At 46.6% G+C, this 15,247-nt stretch overlaps 1 protein-coding gene across 19 annotated transcripts in view; it reads left to right on the top strand.

The window, feature by feature from the left end:
- The first annotated feature begins 94 nt into the window (after positions 1–94).
- Positions 95–15,247, top strand: part of AAK1 (AP2 associated kinase 1) — a 150,699-nt gene continuing 135,546 nt past the window's right edge. For 7 of the 19 annotated variants that reach the window (XM_084766848.1, XM_084766833.1, XM_084766849.1 and 4 more), the window contains exons 1-2: positions 251–422; positions 603–985. In XM_084766848.1, the coding sequence (XP_084622974.1) occupies positions 823–985 (163 nt within the window). In that variant the 5' untranslated portion in view covers positions 251–422; positions 603–822. The other 12 variants (XM_084766844.1, XM_084766837.1, XM_084766834.1 and 9 more) reach the window with 4 other exon arrangements.

Below are 15,247 nucleotides of genomic sequence, written 5' to 3'. Positions count from 1 at the left end.
TGGGAATTGTAGTCCAGATGCCGGGTGGCACCGAACTACCTTTCCCAGGGTGCTCAGCGCCGGGCGATAGCAACGTTCTCTTCCAAGTGTCTTTCCCGGGGTTCCTTTTCTCTGGTTCCCTTCTTGTCATCGACTTCTTTCACTCTGTGGTTACAGCTGGTGTCTCAGAGACTGGCCTGAGTAGGGGCCTCGCTGCCCAGAGAAGCACTTCCGGTGGCAGGTCACTTCCGGGTGGGTGGTGGGAGCCGACGGGCGCGCGCGCGGGGGAGGGGTGGCCTCAGCGCGGCGCTCGGGGATCAGCTGGCGGGCGGGCGCCGAAGCGGCCCCGGCTCTGCGGCAGCGCCGCCTCCTCCGCGTCGCAGGCGGGCGGCCGTGGCCATGTCGCGGGGCTGGTAGCTGGGCTCGCCGCCGAGCCGCCGCTAGTGGGTGTCCGGGGCCCGGGGCGGGGGTCCGGGCTGGTGGCCGGTGCGTTTCCAGGCTTTTCCTGAAGAAAATGCACGCAGCGTTTCCACTGAATGACGGCCTTGGCTTCCCCTAGGACCCGGCAGTTGGGCTGTGGAGTGTGTTACTGATTCATCCTCTCTCTGCCTCTGTCATCATAGGTTTAAACTTAAACGATCGCTCTCGGAGGAGGAGGGGACCAGCCGCGCGATTGACAGTCTATTCCTGCAGGCGCCGTCCCTCAGCCCCCACCCCACGGCCGGATTCCCGGGGCTCTGCTCCGAGCTGAAACCCGAGAAGAAATCCTGAGATCTCTTTCTTTACAACAAATACGAATCGAGAAACCATCGGCATTTTGCCTTGGCGTTTCCTATTGGAAAGATGAAGAAGTTTTTCGACTCCAGGCGGGAGCAAGGCAGCTCTGGCCTGGGCTCAGGCTCCAGCGGTGGAGGGGGCAGCAGCTCAGGCCTGGGCAGTGGCTACATCGGAAGGGTCTTCGGCATCGGGAGGCAGCAGGTCACCGTGGACGAGGTGCTGGCGGAAGGTACAGTGGGAAGCCAGTGCGCGGTGAATTCGTGTGCTGATGTGGCAAGACTCTGGTGTCTACTTGTATGAATGGGTTTTGACCAACTGACCCTCCCTTCCCCCCTGCACTTTCTTTGCGAGTCATTGTCCTTGAGAGATTTAAAACTCAGACTGGGAATTGACAAGGCTTGGGGGGGGGGCGGGGGCCGGTATTGGCCAAATTGTTTACCTCAGTGGCCTTTTATTTTAAAGGGGGAGGGGGTGGGGGTGGTTTGTGGAGAAACCTCCTCTTTTGACTGAATTACGCGGGTCAGATGGGGAAACGTATGTGTGAAGTATAAATGACATCAAATGCAGGGTGGTGGTCTTGCCGTTTTCCTGAAACTTTAAATTCTGATGCGGAGGCTGAAGGGTGGGGGTGGGGATGGATCTTAAAAGGAGAGAGGGGTTTCCTCCCGCCCAACTTTCCCAGAAATCCGAAGAGGATTTTTTTGGGGGGATGGGAATGCTTTTTTTTTTTTTTTTTTTGGTGTTTTGACTAGGTTTGTTTCTTCACCTAACTGTAATGGGGTCCCCAGGATGTGGCTAAGATAAAATCATAAGAAGTGAATGAGATTGTTTTGAACTCAGTCGCCTTGGCCTCTTTTCTCCTGCTTTAGTTTCTATTAAGCATTACTTAACAGTGGCGCTGGGTTAGCTTTCTCTCAGTCGGAGAGGATGCTGTGTGGGTTGTCTTGGCCTGTGTTCGTTTGCCTCTCTGTACTCATGCAGATGCCTATGTTTATGGCCTGGCCTTTAGGGAAATCTTTTGAGTGTCCTTTGGTAACCTTAACCTCGACCTTCATAATTATGCCAGACTGATAGTTTTCACAGCTCATTGCCTGCTTAGTGTGCTTTTATTTTTAATAAAAGCAGCAATTTCCTTGGCATGAAGCAATCCAAACTAATTGGATAGGGCCAGCCTGCTGTAGGTTGTGTTACAGACTGCCAGGGGTTGGGTATGGGGGAGGCCTCAGTGAGGGCAACATGGTGGAAGGGGATAGTTTATTAGCTAGGAGGCTCTTGTAGGCTGAGGTTGAAGCAAGGATCCCTACCTGGGCCTAGGAAGTGCCTGTCACGGTGAGCGTTGGAGGGTGGTGGTGGGTGGGTGGGTGGGGAGGGAGAAGCTGTGTTTGACTCAGTTTGTGTAAGCACCTCGGGGCCCAGTTTCTGGGCATAGGATTGAAGCCTGCACTAAAAAAGTACAATTTTGAAGAGATAGCTGATAGTTCATTTCCTTGTGGAATTACTGCTTGTTTTCATTCTTAATACTGCTCCAAGTGGACTTACTCTAGGCCTGAGTCACCATCCTTTCTAGACCTTTCCTAGACTCTGGTGCAGGGTGGGAGATGCTTCCATGCTTGCTGCCAGATCTGTACCTTGGAATCTGAGCTGACTCTTATCCTGTAGCCAAAGTCCGCGACTGCAGTGGGTGGAGTGCCAGTGAGATCAGGAGGATGAGGGGCACAGAGCTCCTCTGTCTCTAAATGGCCTCTGCTGGCCTCAGAGCCCAGGAGCATTTTTTTTCGGCTAGGATGTTGTCCCATCATGTGTTGCCCTAAGCTTTGCCTATTCTCTGAGTCTTGGCAGAGGGATGGGAAAGAGAAAACGCAAAATTGGCCTTTGTTTTCTAGGCTGCCCTGGAGTCCATCCTAAGAGCCATGTATTGTGCATTTTGATATTTTAAAAAGTAGAACTTGTAACGGTGCACTCACCCATTTATTCATTCAGCCAACAGTCACGGAGTACTTACCCTGTGGCAGGGTCTGTCCTAGGCTCTGGGCATATGACGCTAAACTCGACATTAGGGTATCAGAGCTGTTTTAAGACATAGAAAGTGGCCAGTTAGTGATAGGATCATTACTGTCACCATGAGGGTAAACTACAGGGCAAAATCTGCGGGTCTTGTCCTTAAGGCCCCTCAGGGTTAGGGAGCCAAGAAATGTGAGAGTAACATTTAAAATCTGGCCTGGCAAATTCTTTGGCTGTGATTGAGCTTGAATTGCGGCCTTTGAAGTATGTGGATATGTAGGAGTCGGTATTTATGTGGCACCTACTGAGTTCAAAGATACCACTAAGTTTTGAAAGGAGCGAGAGATCTGAACTCTCAACGTATAATGCCTGCCTTTATTTTAATTAGCCAATGCATTTCCTTGAGGAGCTGTGGGTCATGCCTGGCCTTGTGCATGGCAGGCAGGTGGCTCTACCCCTCAGCTACATCTCCAGCTCTGATGTCCGCCTTTGGGAACTGCAGTCAGTGTAGAAAGAAAAGAAATACATTTGCACGTATAGTAGTGTGCTTTTGGGCACTGATTGTAGAGTCAGACAGATTTACTTTATTTTTTGGATCTGCTTTTGTTTTTGAACATTTTTACATTGTGTGCTTGCATGAGCGCGCGCACACACACACACACACACACACACACACACACACACACACACACATATGTGTGCAGCAGCTCAGAGGACAGCTTCCACGAGCTCTTTCCTTCCACCGTGTGGAACAAGTGTCTCTACTTGTTGAGCCATTTTGCTGACCTTCTGGATCTTTTCTTTCTTTCCTTTTTTAAACCAGTTATACAGCTTGGGTCATATATTCCACTGTAGGAGAGCATGTTAGAAATGGAGATCTCACACCTCACTCTGTAGATTGTGGTTATAGAAGTTTAACTAGTTTTGGGGAGACTCTGATGTAAGCTAAAGTTTGAGTTCCATTGCCCTGAGGGGTGGTTTTGAGGATTTAGTATGATTATATATATATTTATCACTTTCAAGTGATAAGTTCAATAAATGAAGCTATTATTTAACCAGTAACAGTGTATGTGGAGTTAAGGTGAGTGGGGAGCAGGGTTTGGCTGGGGCAATCTAAAGTCATCTCGGTCGGGTTGGTGCTGAGTCAGATGTTCTTTGCAGTAGTGTTTGGGTAGCAGTGCCTCCTTCCTGGCCCCTCTCCTCTTGAGTCCTCAGGTTCTGACCTGTACATCAGTGCCAGCCAGAGCTGCTCAAGGATTATGAGTTATATACTAAGTCCCCCAGGCAGCAGCCAGGCAGTGTAGGGTGGTGACAGTGGAGTTTTCAAACACAGACCTGGTTACCGCCATATCCTGTTCACAGTTTCCTTTTCTGCAATGTGGGTATTGGTCTGGGCTTCATGGTAAGGGACTGCAGAAACCCCAGAGTCAGGTGCTGGGGAGAGGAGGGTGCTGGACTACCATCCGCAGCAGCAGCCTTGCTACACTGGCTCTACTAGTCTCAGGGGAACTTGGTTGACTGGAGGAAGGTGAGCCTTTCAGTCATGAGGGATATGGTCATCTCTAGGCTGAGTGCTTTCTTGGTGAGGGTGCCTGAATGAGGTGATAAGCCATGTCTGAGTTATAGGCATGTGACATCATGGGAAGAATGGCTTCCACTTCTAGAATGAGCTCATTGGGAAAATTAGAGCTTTGCTTAGAAGCGATCCTTTTGTCATATCCTTGGCTCTATAAAGCCTTGTATCTAAACTTTAAACAGTAAGTAAATATTGAATACTTGCTGTGCCCGAGGCAGCATTCCAGAGCTGTATCAGGTCAGCAGAAGGTGGGCTAGCAGGCTCCACAGAACTTCTCACCTGCACAAAAAGAATTCAGGTCTGGCCGGGTGTGGTGGCACACACCTTTATTCCCAGCAGTCAGAGAGGCAGAGGCAGGCAGATCTCTGTGAGTTCCAGGCCAACCTGGTCTACAAAGCCAGTCCAGGGCAGCCAGGGCCACACTGAGAAGCCCTGTCTTGAAAAAACAAAAAAACCCAACAACCCAGGTCTGGGGCTGCTGAGAACCAAGACTCAAAAAGCTTCTCTGCTCCCCCATCTGCAGAGCAAGGTAAGGTGCTCGAAAATGTGTGCACCCTCTTCCCTGGCTCATGTACAGCACAGGTATAATGTCTTGGAAGTCCTTATGCACATTCATTTGGTGAGCCATTTATTTGGGCTTTTCTGTGGCAGGTACTGCATTAGGTTCCAGAAAAAAGCTGGATGCGTCATGGACTGAGACCAATAAATAACAAGTAACCGTGGAATAAAGTGTCCTGTTGTTCAGAGATGATAGGGAGAAAGGGAGGTTTGAACAGGAGCGCCAGGTACCCAGCAAGTGTTCCCACTGTGTTCCCGAGGCCTCCCAGCCAGAGGGGATGGCATGTGCATTACGTGCAGTGGTGAAATGATGGGTGGAAGATGAGTCTCAGGAATACTGACCAGGGTGATGTCACTGTTTTGGTACACAAGTACACATTTCCCTTCCAGGCTCAAGGGAAGGAAGCCAAGGGTGTGTGTATTTGGAGGTGGAATAGAATGAGATTTTTTTTTTTTTTTTTTTTTTTGAGTCAGGGTGTCTCTGTGTAAAATTTCTGGCTGTCCTCGACTCATTTTTGTAGACCAGGCTGTCCTAGAACTCACAGTGATTTGCCTGACTCTGCCTCCTGAGTGCTGGGGAGAATGAGATTCTTTTACATTTGCTTCCCAATATATATTTGGATGTGTTAGCCGCTCACTTCTTTCAGTGACTCTGTGCTTTTTGAAGAACTATCAAGGGGCTACAAGTATGTACTTGCTCCCTTACTGTGCCCTAGCTATGTGCTCAGACATAGTAAGATGTGTGGAATTGGTGTCTCAAAAGAAGTCAAGCAGAAGCAGGCAGGTGTATGTGCATGTGGGGCACAGTGGGGCAAGGTTACCAGTGTAAAGAGAAGAATGCACAAGGAAGGTGCACAAGTGTTTGACTAGAGCAGGCGAGAAAGGGAAGAAATTGTTCAGTGGGGACCCTTGAGGTCAGCTAGATGTTCCTGAGTGCCTCTTATTGATGCAGGTATCACTTTGATCCCTTCTACTTCAGATAACTTGCCTGCTGGGAAGTCTGGATTTTTACAGGGGATGCAGAATTTCAGGGGGTGGTTTGTGAATGGTGTCTTCCTGGTTTTGTGCAGGATGACGCTTATAGCTTTGCTAAATATAGCCAAATCCAGAATTCAGAAATGAAGTCCAGAATACGCAGTTGCCATGGTCAGAGCCTCTCCTTTGCCTCTCCTTTGGCCTTTCTGACAACGTCAAGCTCATTCAATGAGAGATGAAGCGAGAACACATGCATTGCAAGTGGCAGACTATGTGGGGAGGCATCTACTACACCTTAGTAGCTAAGATGGTGGGTGGCTTAATAAACATGAAAACAATTGAAAATGTATCTTGACTTTAGTATTTGAAAGTTGGCACTTTAGAAAAGGGACCAGGACCAGCACCCACCTCTGTGTGGCCTTCTAGAAGCAGCGCCTTCTGAGGCTGCTTAGGAGGTAGTCCAGCCAGTGACGGAGCAAGCACTTGCCGCAGTCTACTCTTGTGAGCCGGGTTCTGTGTGAGCTGGTCATGGTGTGACCTGGAGATGCTTACCCAGTGAGTGTTGCTGACAGAGGCTGGGGGCCACTGTCTGCCCTCAGGAACTCAGTCACCATCTTGAGACATGAGAGAAATCATGTCGAAGGGGAGCCTGTAAAAGGGTGAGAGCAGTTATTTGTGAGGCATGAGTAGCCAGGGAAAGCTAAACAGTGATTTAAAGTATGTCTTGAAAAATGAGAACTTAGTGCCAGATGGACAAGATCAGGAACGCATTCTAGGCAGAGGAGATAACATGGCCAGAGATGAGCTGTGCGTTTTGATCTTGAGGTAGCAATCTAATTGTGGCCTATGGGTGTGCTGCCCACTAAAGTAGCCTCCACTGACGACAACTGTTTAAATTATCCAAAATTAAACAAAGTGACAATTTAACACCTCAGACACCCTAGCTAAATGCTGAAAAGCCACCTGTGTGTGACAATTGCCTACCGTTGTAGACAGGATTGGTGTGGTGTAGGTTAGGCCAGTGTCTCTAAAGCTGTGGAGAACAGCGCTGTTAGTTAAAAGCATGCCGGCCCTCATCTGTGACTTGTGTGTGAGTCTTTGCTTATGTCGTTCGCTACTGTCTGAAAGTATGGCGTATACTCAGGTGAGAGTCATCCTCAATGCAGTGGACGCACCCATTTCTAAGTGGTGGCAGGTTTTGGAGAACTTTCTTATAAGCCACGGCTGTCGTAGCGTGCCTGATGGAGACCCAGCAGAGGGAGGAGGGCGCCTATGTGCTCTGGCTCCTTGTGCCTGCGCTGCCTTGTTCCAAGGCTTCTCTCCAGAAACCTCACTAAGCCCTTTTGCTTTGTGAGGGTTCATTCATGTAAAACAACGTGATTAGTAAAGCCACTTACCCAAGCCCCATGAAGCCCGTACCTCCCAGTGTATGAGGGGCTGTCACCTCTAGCCTTGGCGTGGGAGAGACATGGGTGGATGAATGGAAGCGCTGGTTTTAGGCACTAGTCCTTACATGTTAATAAAGATAAAACATCTTGGTTTTTCTAGTTTTTTGTTTGTTTCAGTTTTGTTTTGGACAGTCTCTGGTAGTCAAGGCTGACTGTGAGCTTGTTAAGTGGCTCAGAATGACCTAGAACTCCTGATGATCCTGTTCAGTTTCTCAGTGCTGGCATAATAAGGGTTGTACTACCATGCCTAGGGCTTTTTGACTATCTTTTTTCTGATTGTCTTTCTTCCATTTTAGATTGCTGTAAAAGCACACCTAGCAGGCAAGCGTTGTCTCGTGTCTTTAATCCCAGGACAGGGAGGCAGAGACAAGCAGAGAGAGCCTTGTGAGTTTTAGGCCAGCCTGCTCTACATAATGAGTTCTAGGCAGCCAGAGCTACATTATGAAACCCTGTTTCCAAAACACAAACAAACAAACAAAAATAAAAAGCATACCTAGCAGATTCTGCCCTCATAACTATTTGAAAGCACAATTGATTGGTATTCGCCCCTTCATAAATTAAAGCCACCACACCATCTTCCACCTTAATGCCTTCGTCTTCTAAAAGTGAAATTGTGTACCTTATCTCCCTTTCTCCACTCTACTCCACTTTCTGTCACTCTTACTTTTGACAAACCCTTCTAAGTACTTCTAGTGAAATCATAAACTGCCTTTTTGTGACTAGCTTACTCACTTAGCACACTGTCTTCAAGATTCATTCATGTTGTAGTTTATTCTTTATTTTTTAACACTCAGTAATACTCTGTTGTGCCTACAGTTCATATATTTCTTGCTTATTTGTTTGTTGGCGGGCTAGTGAATTGCTCCCCCCTGTTAGCTGTAGTGAAGTTAGGAACGTGGATGTGGAGATTTTTCTTGAAGGCACTGCATTGAATTATTTTGGGATATACACATAGAAACGCTGGGTAATATGGGAATTTTAAAAAACACTTTTTAAGTTTAGCATTGGGGTGGTTGTGCATGCATCTCAGTGTACATACAGAAGCCAGAGACCCAACTTAGGAGTTGTTTTTCTTTTCATGACATCTAGGGATTGAACTGAGGTTGTCAGGCTTGGCGGCAAGCATGTTTTACCTGCTAAGCCTTTGAGGGATTGTCACATTGTGTTCTGTAGAGATCCTGTCAGCCTTACATGCTATCAACAGTGCACAAGAATCTTACTCTTTTGATAGTTTAAAAAATTATTTATATGTGTGCTCTATTTGCATGTACACCTGCATGCCAGAAGAGGGCTTTAGAGAGTATAGAATGTTTGTGAGCTACCATGTGGTTGCTGGGAATTGAACTCAGGACCTCTGGAAGAACACACAGAGCTTTAAACCACTGAGCCATCTCCCCAGCCCTCTTTTTATCTTATGGCTTTATTTTTATTATGTGTGTGTGTGTGTGTGTGTGTATGTATATATGTATGTGTGTGTATATATATATACATATATATGGATGCATATATGTATATTATATATGTTTGTGTCAGTGTATGCCATGTGTATGTGGTACCAGTGGAGCTATAGTTACAGGCAGTTGTGAGCCATCTGACATGGGCACTGGGAACTGAACTCTGGTCCTCTGCAAAGGCAAGCATTCTTAACTGCTGAGCCATCTCTCCAGCCCCAGCTTTTGTTTTCTTAGTCAAAGTCTCATGTAGTCCAGGCTAGCCTTGTGTGTAGCTAAGAATAACTAACCCTGATTCTACTTCCTCAGTTCCCATGTGCTTGGCTTGTGGGCCTGGCTAGTTATTGTTATTTTCATTTTATTTATTTACTTATTTTGTTTTAGTTTTTTGAGACAGGGTCTCACTTATGGCTCTTGCTGGCCTAGAACTTATTATGTAGACTGTGCTGGCCTCAGACTTACAGGTGGGCTCACAATCTGCCCATCTTTGCCTTCCAGAGCTGAGATTAAAGGAAAAGCATGCACCAGTATGTCCAACTGTATTATTTTTATTTTAGAGACAGGATATCCCAAATTGATCTTGAACTCTGCCTTGTCTCTGAGAGCTGTGAGTACAGGCATGTGCCACTAGGGCCCTGGCTTTATTTTCTCTTTGTAATGGTGACTGGCTTAATGGGTGTTAAATTGTGTTTCATTCTAATTTTGATTTGCATTTCCCAAATTATTAGTGATGTTGAGCATTGTCATATACTTACTATCAATTTGTATATCTTTTTAAAGAAATGTCTGTTTAAGTCCTTTGCTCCATTTTTGTTTTGCTTTGTTTTTCTCTGTGTAGCCTTGGCTGTCCAGGACTTGCTTTGTAGACCAGGCTAGCCTTGAACTCTTAGAGATTCGCCTGCCTCTGTTTCCCTGAGTGCTGAGCCTGTAGGTGTGTGCCACTGTTTGGCTCCTTTGCTCACATTTTAATCAATTGTTTACTTATTTGTCTGAAGCTTAGGAATTCTCCGCATTCTGGATATTAATCTTTTCAAGTAGAGGATTTGCAGATATTTTCTGTAGTTTTTTGGGTTGCCTTCTTCTTGAAAACCTTATTTTCTGTGATGAGAATAAGTATAAATAAAGGTGTACCGTTCCTTTCTGTACCCCAGTGGGTTGCCTTGGATACTGTTTGAAGAGCACTGGTCTAGAATGGCGGTCCTTGTCGTTTTGTTCCTGAGGAGATGGAAGGTACTTGTTCCGCTTTGCAGAGGGAAGACTAAAGTATCAAACATGCTGACCTAGAGGTGTTACCTAAGCAGGGTGCCTCGAAGGATGGGTTCCAGTGAAAGACGTGGACATGCAGCTTTTATAATGTTTCAGTCCTCGCTGATCTCTCCCTTTCACCGTCTCAGAATTTAGAGATTGTGCTACACAGCCCAGCACTGCATTGGATAGTGTTTAGTGGCCCCTTGTTTCTTGGGCGTTAACCATCTTGTTTCTGTTAGAAAGGCAGAAGCTGAATCTTCATGGCTTCCCTATTAGGTGTATCTGAGACACTCAGTGAGCCTCAGCAACAAGGTACTGCACTCTCTCCCTCATTCTTACAGCATCCCTAAGAGGCCAGGAGGCCAGTGCTCACGGTGCTGGCGAGGACTGCACCTGGAATGGTTGGATGCATCTCCCCAAGCTTCATGGACGAAGAACTTGACCCAAGGCTACTAGCTGTAACGGAAGGATCCTTCAGAAAGTCTCCCTTGTATTATATTAATGCTCTTTTCTGTTTTCTTAAAACAGCATCGCATTATGTAGCTCAGGCTGGCCTTGAACTCACAGAGCTCTGCCTGCCTCTGCCTCTTGAGTGCTGAGATTAAGGGTGTGGCCATTATGCCTTGCCCTAGTATCTTTTTTTCCATAATAATAATATTCCCTTCTTTTTTCTGTGTGTCTGTGTGTAATGGGAATGGGGCCAAAGGTCCTGTATACCCTGGCTGGACATGCCTTCCATCATGAACGTGTACCCTGGCTGGACATGCCTTCCATCATGAACGTGTACCCTGGCTGGACATGCCTTCCATCATGAATGTGTACCCTGGCTGGACATGCCTTCCATCATGAATGTGTACCCTGGCTGGACATGCCTTCCATCATGAACGTGTACCCTTGGCCCCTTCCACAACACTTTTGACTTTGCTTGTCACAACTAAATCTTATGAGCGTTTTAAGCCTGGGCATACTTGTGTACAGTACTTTAGGGCTGCTCATTGTCTGAGTCTCTCTGGGTTGATGTAACAGTCCAGCATGGTGGAGTTGTGGCCAGGGCTCGCTGCTGGCCTGTGACCGCCTGCTGTTCCATGCTTCCTCATAGGGAGGAATGGACAGGACAGCTTTCTGGCTCCTCTTTATCAGGGTACTCATCTCATTTCGGAAGGCCTTTCCTTTGAAAGTCTCCTGAAGGCCCCTGAAGGCTGGTGACTTTGGAGGACCATAGTCAAACCACAGCATCAAGATGGGAAGATGTGGGGAGAAGTTTTAAGCTCTAAATCTGTACTAATGAGTACTAGGGCACTGTCACCACTGACTTCAACAAGGACCTGCCGAGACTGGGCGTCTCACTATCCTGGGGTTACTGGCTTATTCCTTAAGAGCTTAGTTTATGCAGAGAATTAAGAGTAATTTTTATTTTTATTTTATTTTATTTTTATTTATTTATGTACAAGTGTTTTGTGTGCATATATGGTACATGCCAGAAGAGGGCATCAGATCCCATTATAGATGGTTGTGACCACCATGTGGTTGCTGGGAATTGAACCCAGGACCTCTGGAAGAGCAGACAGCTCTTAACTGCTGAGCCATCTCTCCAGCCCCTAAGAGTAACTTTAAAAAGAACAAGAAAAGTTGCTCATTTATTGATCCTAAGAAAGTAAAATTTAAAAAGTATATGCTTTGCCTGAAGTCACACGCACCTGGGCGCTTCTGAGCCACACCAGCCCTTTGCTGGCACACTGCTCACCACATCATGTTGTGCTGCTTTGGGAGCAGTGAGGTTTGGGGGCTGGCTAATTCTTTGTTGAGGGTGGGGTGATCTTAAGTATTGGGGTTTCTACTGGAGAATGAACTGGGGTTTTGTGAGTCCTAGGCAAACACTCTTGTCACAGAGCTACATCCTACTTGATGGTAGCATACACAAAATCTGCCCTACTGTGACAAACGGGAGTTCTTTTAAATTACCTCCCGTCCTGCCAAAGGGCAAGCCACAGAGCTAAGACAACATTGAAATTATAAAAACTTGGGAGTTTGGGGCCAGCCTGGTAGCTCAGCAGCTAAAGACGTTCTCTCCCAACCCTGCCAGCCTGAGTTCAGTCCCCAGACACTCATGGTCGAAGAACAGACTCATGCAGGTTGTCCTCTGACCTCCACATGCCATGAGTTGGTTAACCTGCCTACACACATACACAAAAGTAATAATGTAACCTAAAACCCTTGGGGTTTCATGTGAGGCCAGTTAGGGTTAAACTACTTGAGCTGCTGTTTTCTGCTGTAGGTTGAATTAACATTGGCAGACAGACAGTGGACAGCAGTGCCAACTGAAGCGTTGCTTAATGACTTCTGAAAAGTTATTGGGCCCAGAGCTGATGACATCTCTATACTTTTGAGAGGGCAGGGCATGGAATTGATGCCAGATTATCATCCGGAATTACAGTGATCTAAAATATCGATGCTTTCGTGTAGGCCTTGAGTCCTGGAAAGCAGTCCACTGCTGTGCCGCTTGCTTGATGGCTGTGTACAAGTCACTCATAGCTGTTGCCCTGGGACTGTTAGTGTGAAGGGAGGATAATTGTCTTTTTGGAACGCCCATGCATGAGAGGTTTAGGTGGTGACTAGGACCTCTGCGGGCAGGGAAGAGATAGGACTCGGGTTCTGTGGACTGTGCAGAGGGAGGTGGTTGGTCTCTAGCTCTTGCTGACTCAACTTTCCTCTGCTTGGCTAGTCTGGCCAGTGCCGGAAGTGTTGCTTCTAGCACAAGTTTTCAAATGTGTTTAGTTTTCCCCAGGTGTAAGTAACCCAGCCCTGTTCTTCAGGCCTTTGTCCCCTTCTCTTTAGCATTCTGGAAACTTTGATGTGGGGTAGAGTGGGGATGGATTGGTGGGACCTGTACTGGAAGAGATGATTCTATTAGGCCTTTTGACTAGAAAAATCTTGGTGTGGCCAGAGAGTGTATGCAGCTCCACAGTGATCGGGAAAGCTTGATTTCCAGTGCTCTGTCCTCCCTTCCCTGCTGGAGGAGAGGTGGGCCCTCTGTGTTTCCCTTGCACCTTCTTTGGCCAGCACCATGGGGACTGAGGTTACAACATGGACACTAGAAATAGGCAGCGTTTGCTTGAATCCTAGATTGCCCCTGTGCTGACTCCTAAGATTCACTTTTCTTACTCTTAAAAGGCAAAACCCGAGGGGTTTTTGTTGTTTGTTTGCTTGCTTGTTTTGTAAGGTTAGCTGAAAGGCTATATGCAGAGCTCTCAGTACAGGCCTGGCTAGCACTTTCTGAATTGGTAATCTTAATACTTAGCTGTATAAAGTTGGTTTTCACGAGGGAATTCCTGTTTTGCTGTGTACTAATATAACATGACAGAGCTGGACTCTGATACATCCCCAAAGTCCCTGCATGAAGAAAGGGAGAAGGGAGACACACGTGATCGGACTTCCTCTCTTCCCGAGAGCCATCTGGGTCAGCAAGGTTGCCAGCATAGCGACCTGCTTGCTCTCCATCCGCCTGCTTCCTGGTTTCCCTTTACTATGAATTTAGCTCTTTAAGATTGAACCTGTGGTGCATGCATGTATGCAGATGTTGCCACTGGGCTATATCCCAACTCTTTTTAAAAAGATCTATATTGTGTGTATGAGCTTTTTATCTGCTTGTATATAAGTGTGCTGTGTGTGGCCTAATGGGAACTGAACCCTGGTCTTCTCTTAACTGCTGAGCCATCTTTCTAGCCTCAGACTTTTCTTTTTCTTTTTCTTTTCTTGTTCTTTTTTTTTTTTTTTTTTTGAGTCAGTGTCTCATACAATTTAGGTTAACTTCAATCTCAGTGTGTAGTTGAGAATGACACTAGTCTCCTGCCTCTGCTTTCCAAGTGTTGGGTTTACAGGTATGTGCCATCATGGCCAGTTTATATAGTTCTGGGGAGTAAGCCCGGGACTTTATGTGTGCTAGGTAAGTATTCTATCAGCTGAAGGAGATTCTTAGCCCAGCTTTGCTTTATTTTCTTTTAGACAGGTTTATTGTCTTGAATCTGATTCTCTTGCTTCCACTTTCCAAGTTCATGGATTACAAACCGGGGTCACATGCTGCCCGTGTGTGTGGGCGCATGCGTGCGTACATGTGCAGATGTGTTGATGTATGGAGTCACTAGTTCAACCCTTGGTGTCATTCTTTGGACACCACCTATTTATTTATTGATTGATTTGTTGATTTATTTGCTTATTTGTTTGTTTAGAGTCGGAGTCTGTGATTGGTCTGGAGCTCACCAAGTAGGCTAGGCTGCCTGGCCAGCTTTTCTCTACTGGGATTATAAACACTTTTCATGGGGGGTGGAGAGATGGCTCAGTGGTTAAGAGCACTGACTGCTCTTCCAGAGGTCATGAGTTCAATTCCCAGCAACCACATGGTGGCTCACAACCATCCACAATGAGATCTGGTGCCCTCTTCTGGCATGCAGTACATGCAGACAGAATACTGTATACATAATAAATAAATAAATAAAATATTTAAAAAAAAACAAAACACTTTTCATGTCACCCAGCATTTTAAAATGTGGGTTCTGGGGATCAACTCAGGTCCTTGTGCTTGTCAGCTAATTTATCTACCGCTCTACAGGCTTCTTTTTGCTTTTCTTTTGGGGACTTTGCCTGGGGTGGCTTTGAGCTCACTTCATAGCCAAGGTAAGCTCTGATGTTGGGCCAGCATGCTTGGTAGCTGAGATGAGCCTGCCTGCACCAGGACTGAGCTCTTGCTGATGCCTGAGTCCCTACCTCAGTGGTCCTTGTCATGGGATGCGGGTCTCTTCCCCATTCGCCTGTTTAAATCATAGACCTCTGGGTGCCTCTCATTCTGGCTGGCTGTGGAGACTCTGTGGGACTCGTAATCTCTGAGCGGGTGTGTGTGTGTGTGTGTGTGTGTGTGTGTGTGTGTGTGTGTGTGTGTTATCTGTTTAATTTGTATCCACTTTAAAGTATTAGCTAATGGCTTTTTTAGGGTCAAGGTGTGGGTTGTAAATTAATTTGTATCCAAATCAAGAATTTCCTGATTTAACAATGTAACAGTGGGTACCAGAGAAACAAATTAGCTGAATGAACTTTAGGATAGCTCTAACCTGGGGGCGGGCAGGCGGGACTAGGCTTGAGATAGCGCCTCTCCTCAACCCTACTCCACTATTGCAGCAGGTCTATGCTGGGGAGCGCCGCATAACTTTTTATAGTGATAAGAACTGTTGACTTTGGTTTTA

Source organism: Acomys minous (genome assembly GCF_964271855.1).
Source record: "Acomys minous genome assembly, chromosome: 17".
Lineage (NCBI taxonomy): Eukaryota > Metazoa > Chordata > Mammalia > Rodentia > Muridae > Acomys > Acomys minous.
This window is presented reverse-complemented; position numbering and strand designations above follow the sequence as displayed.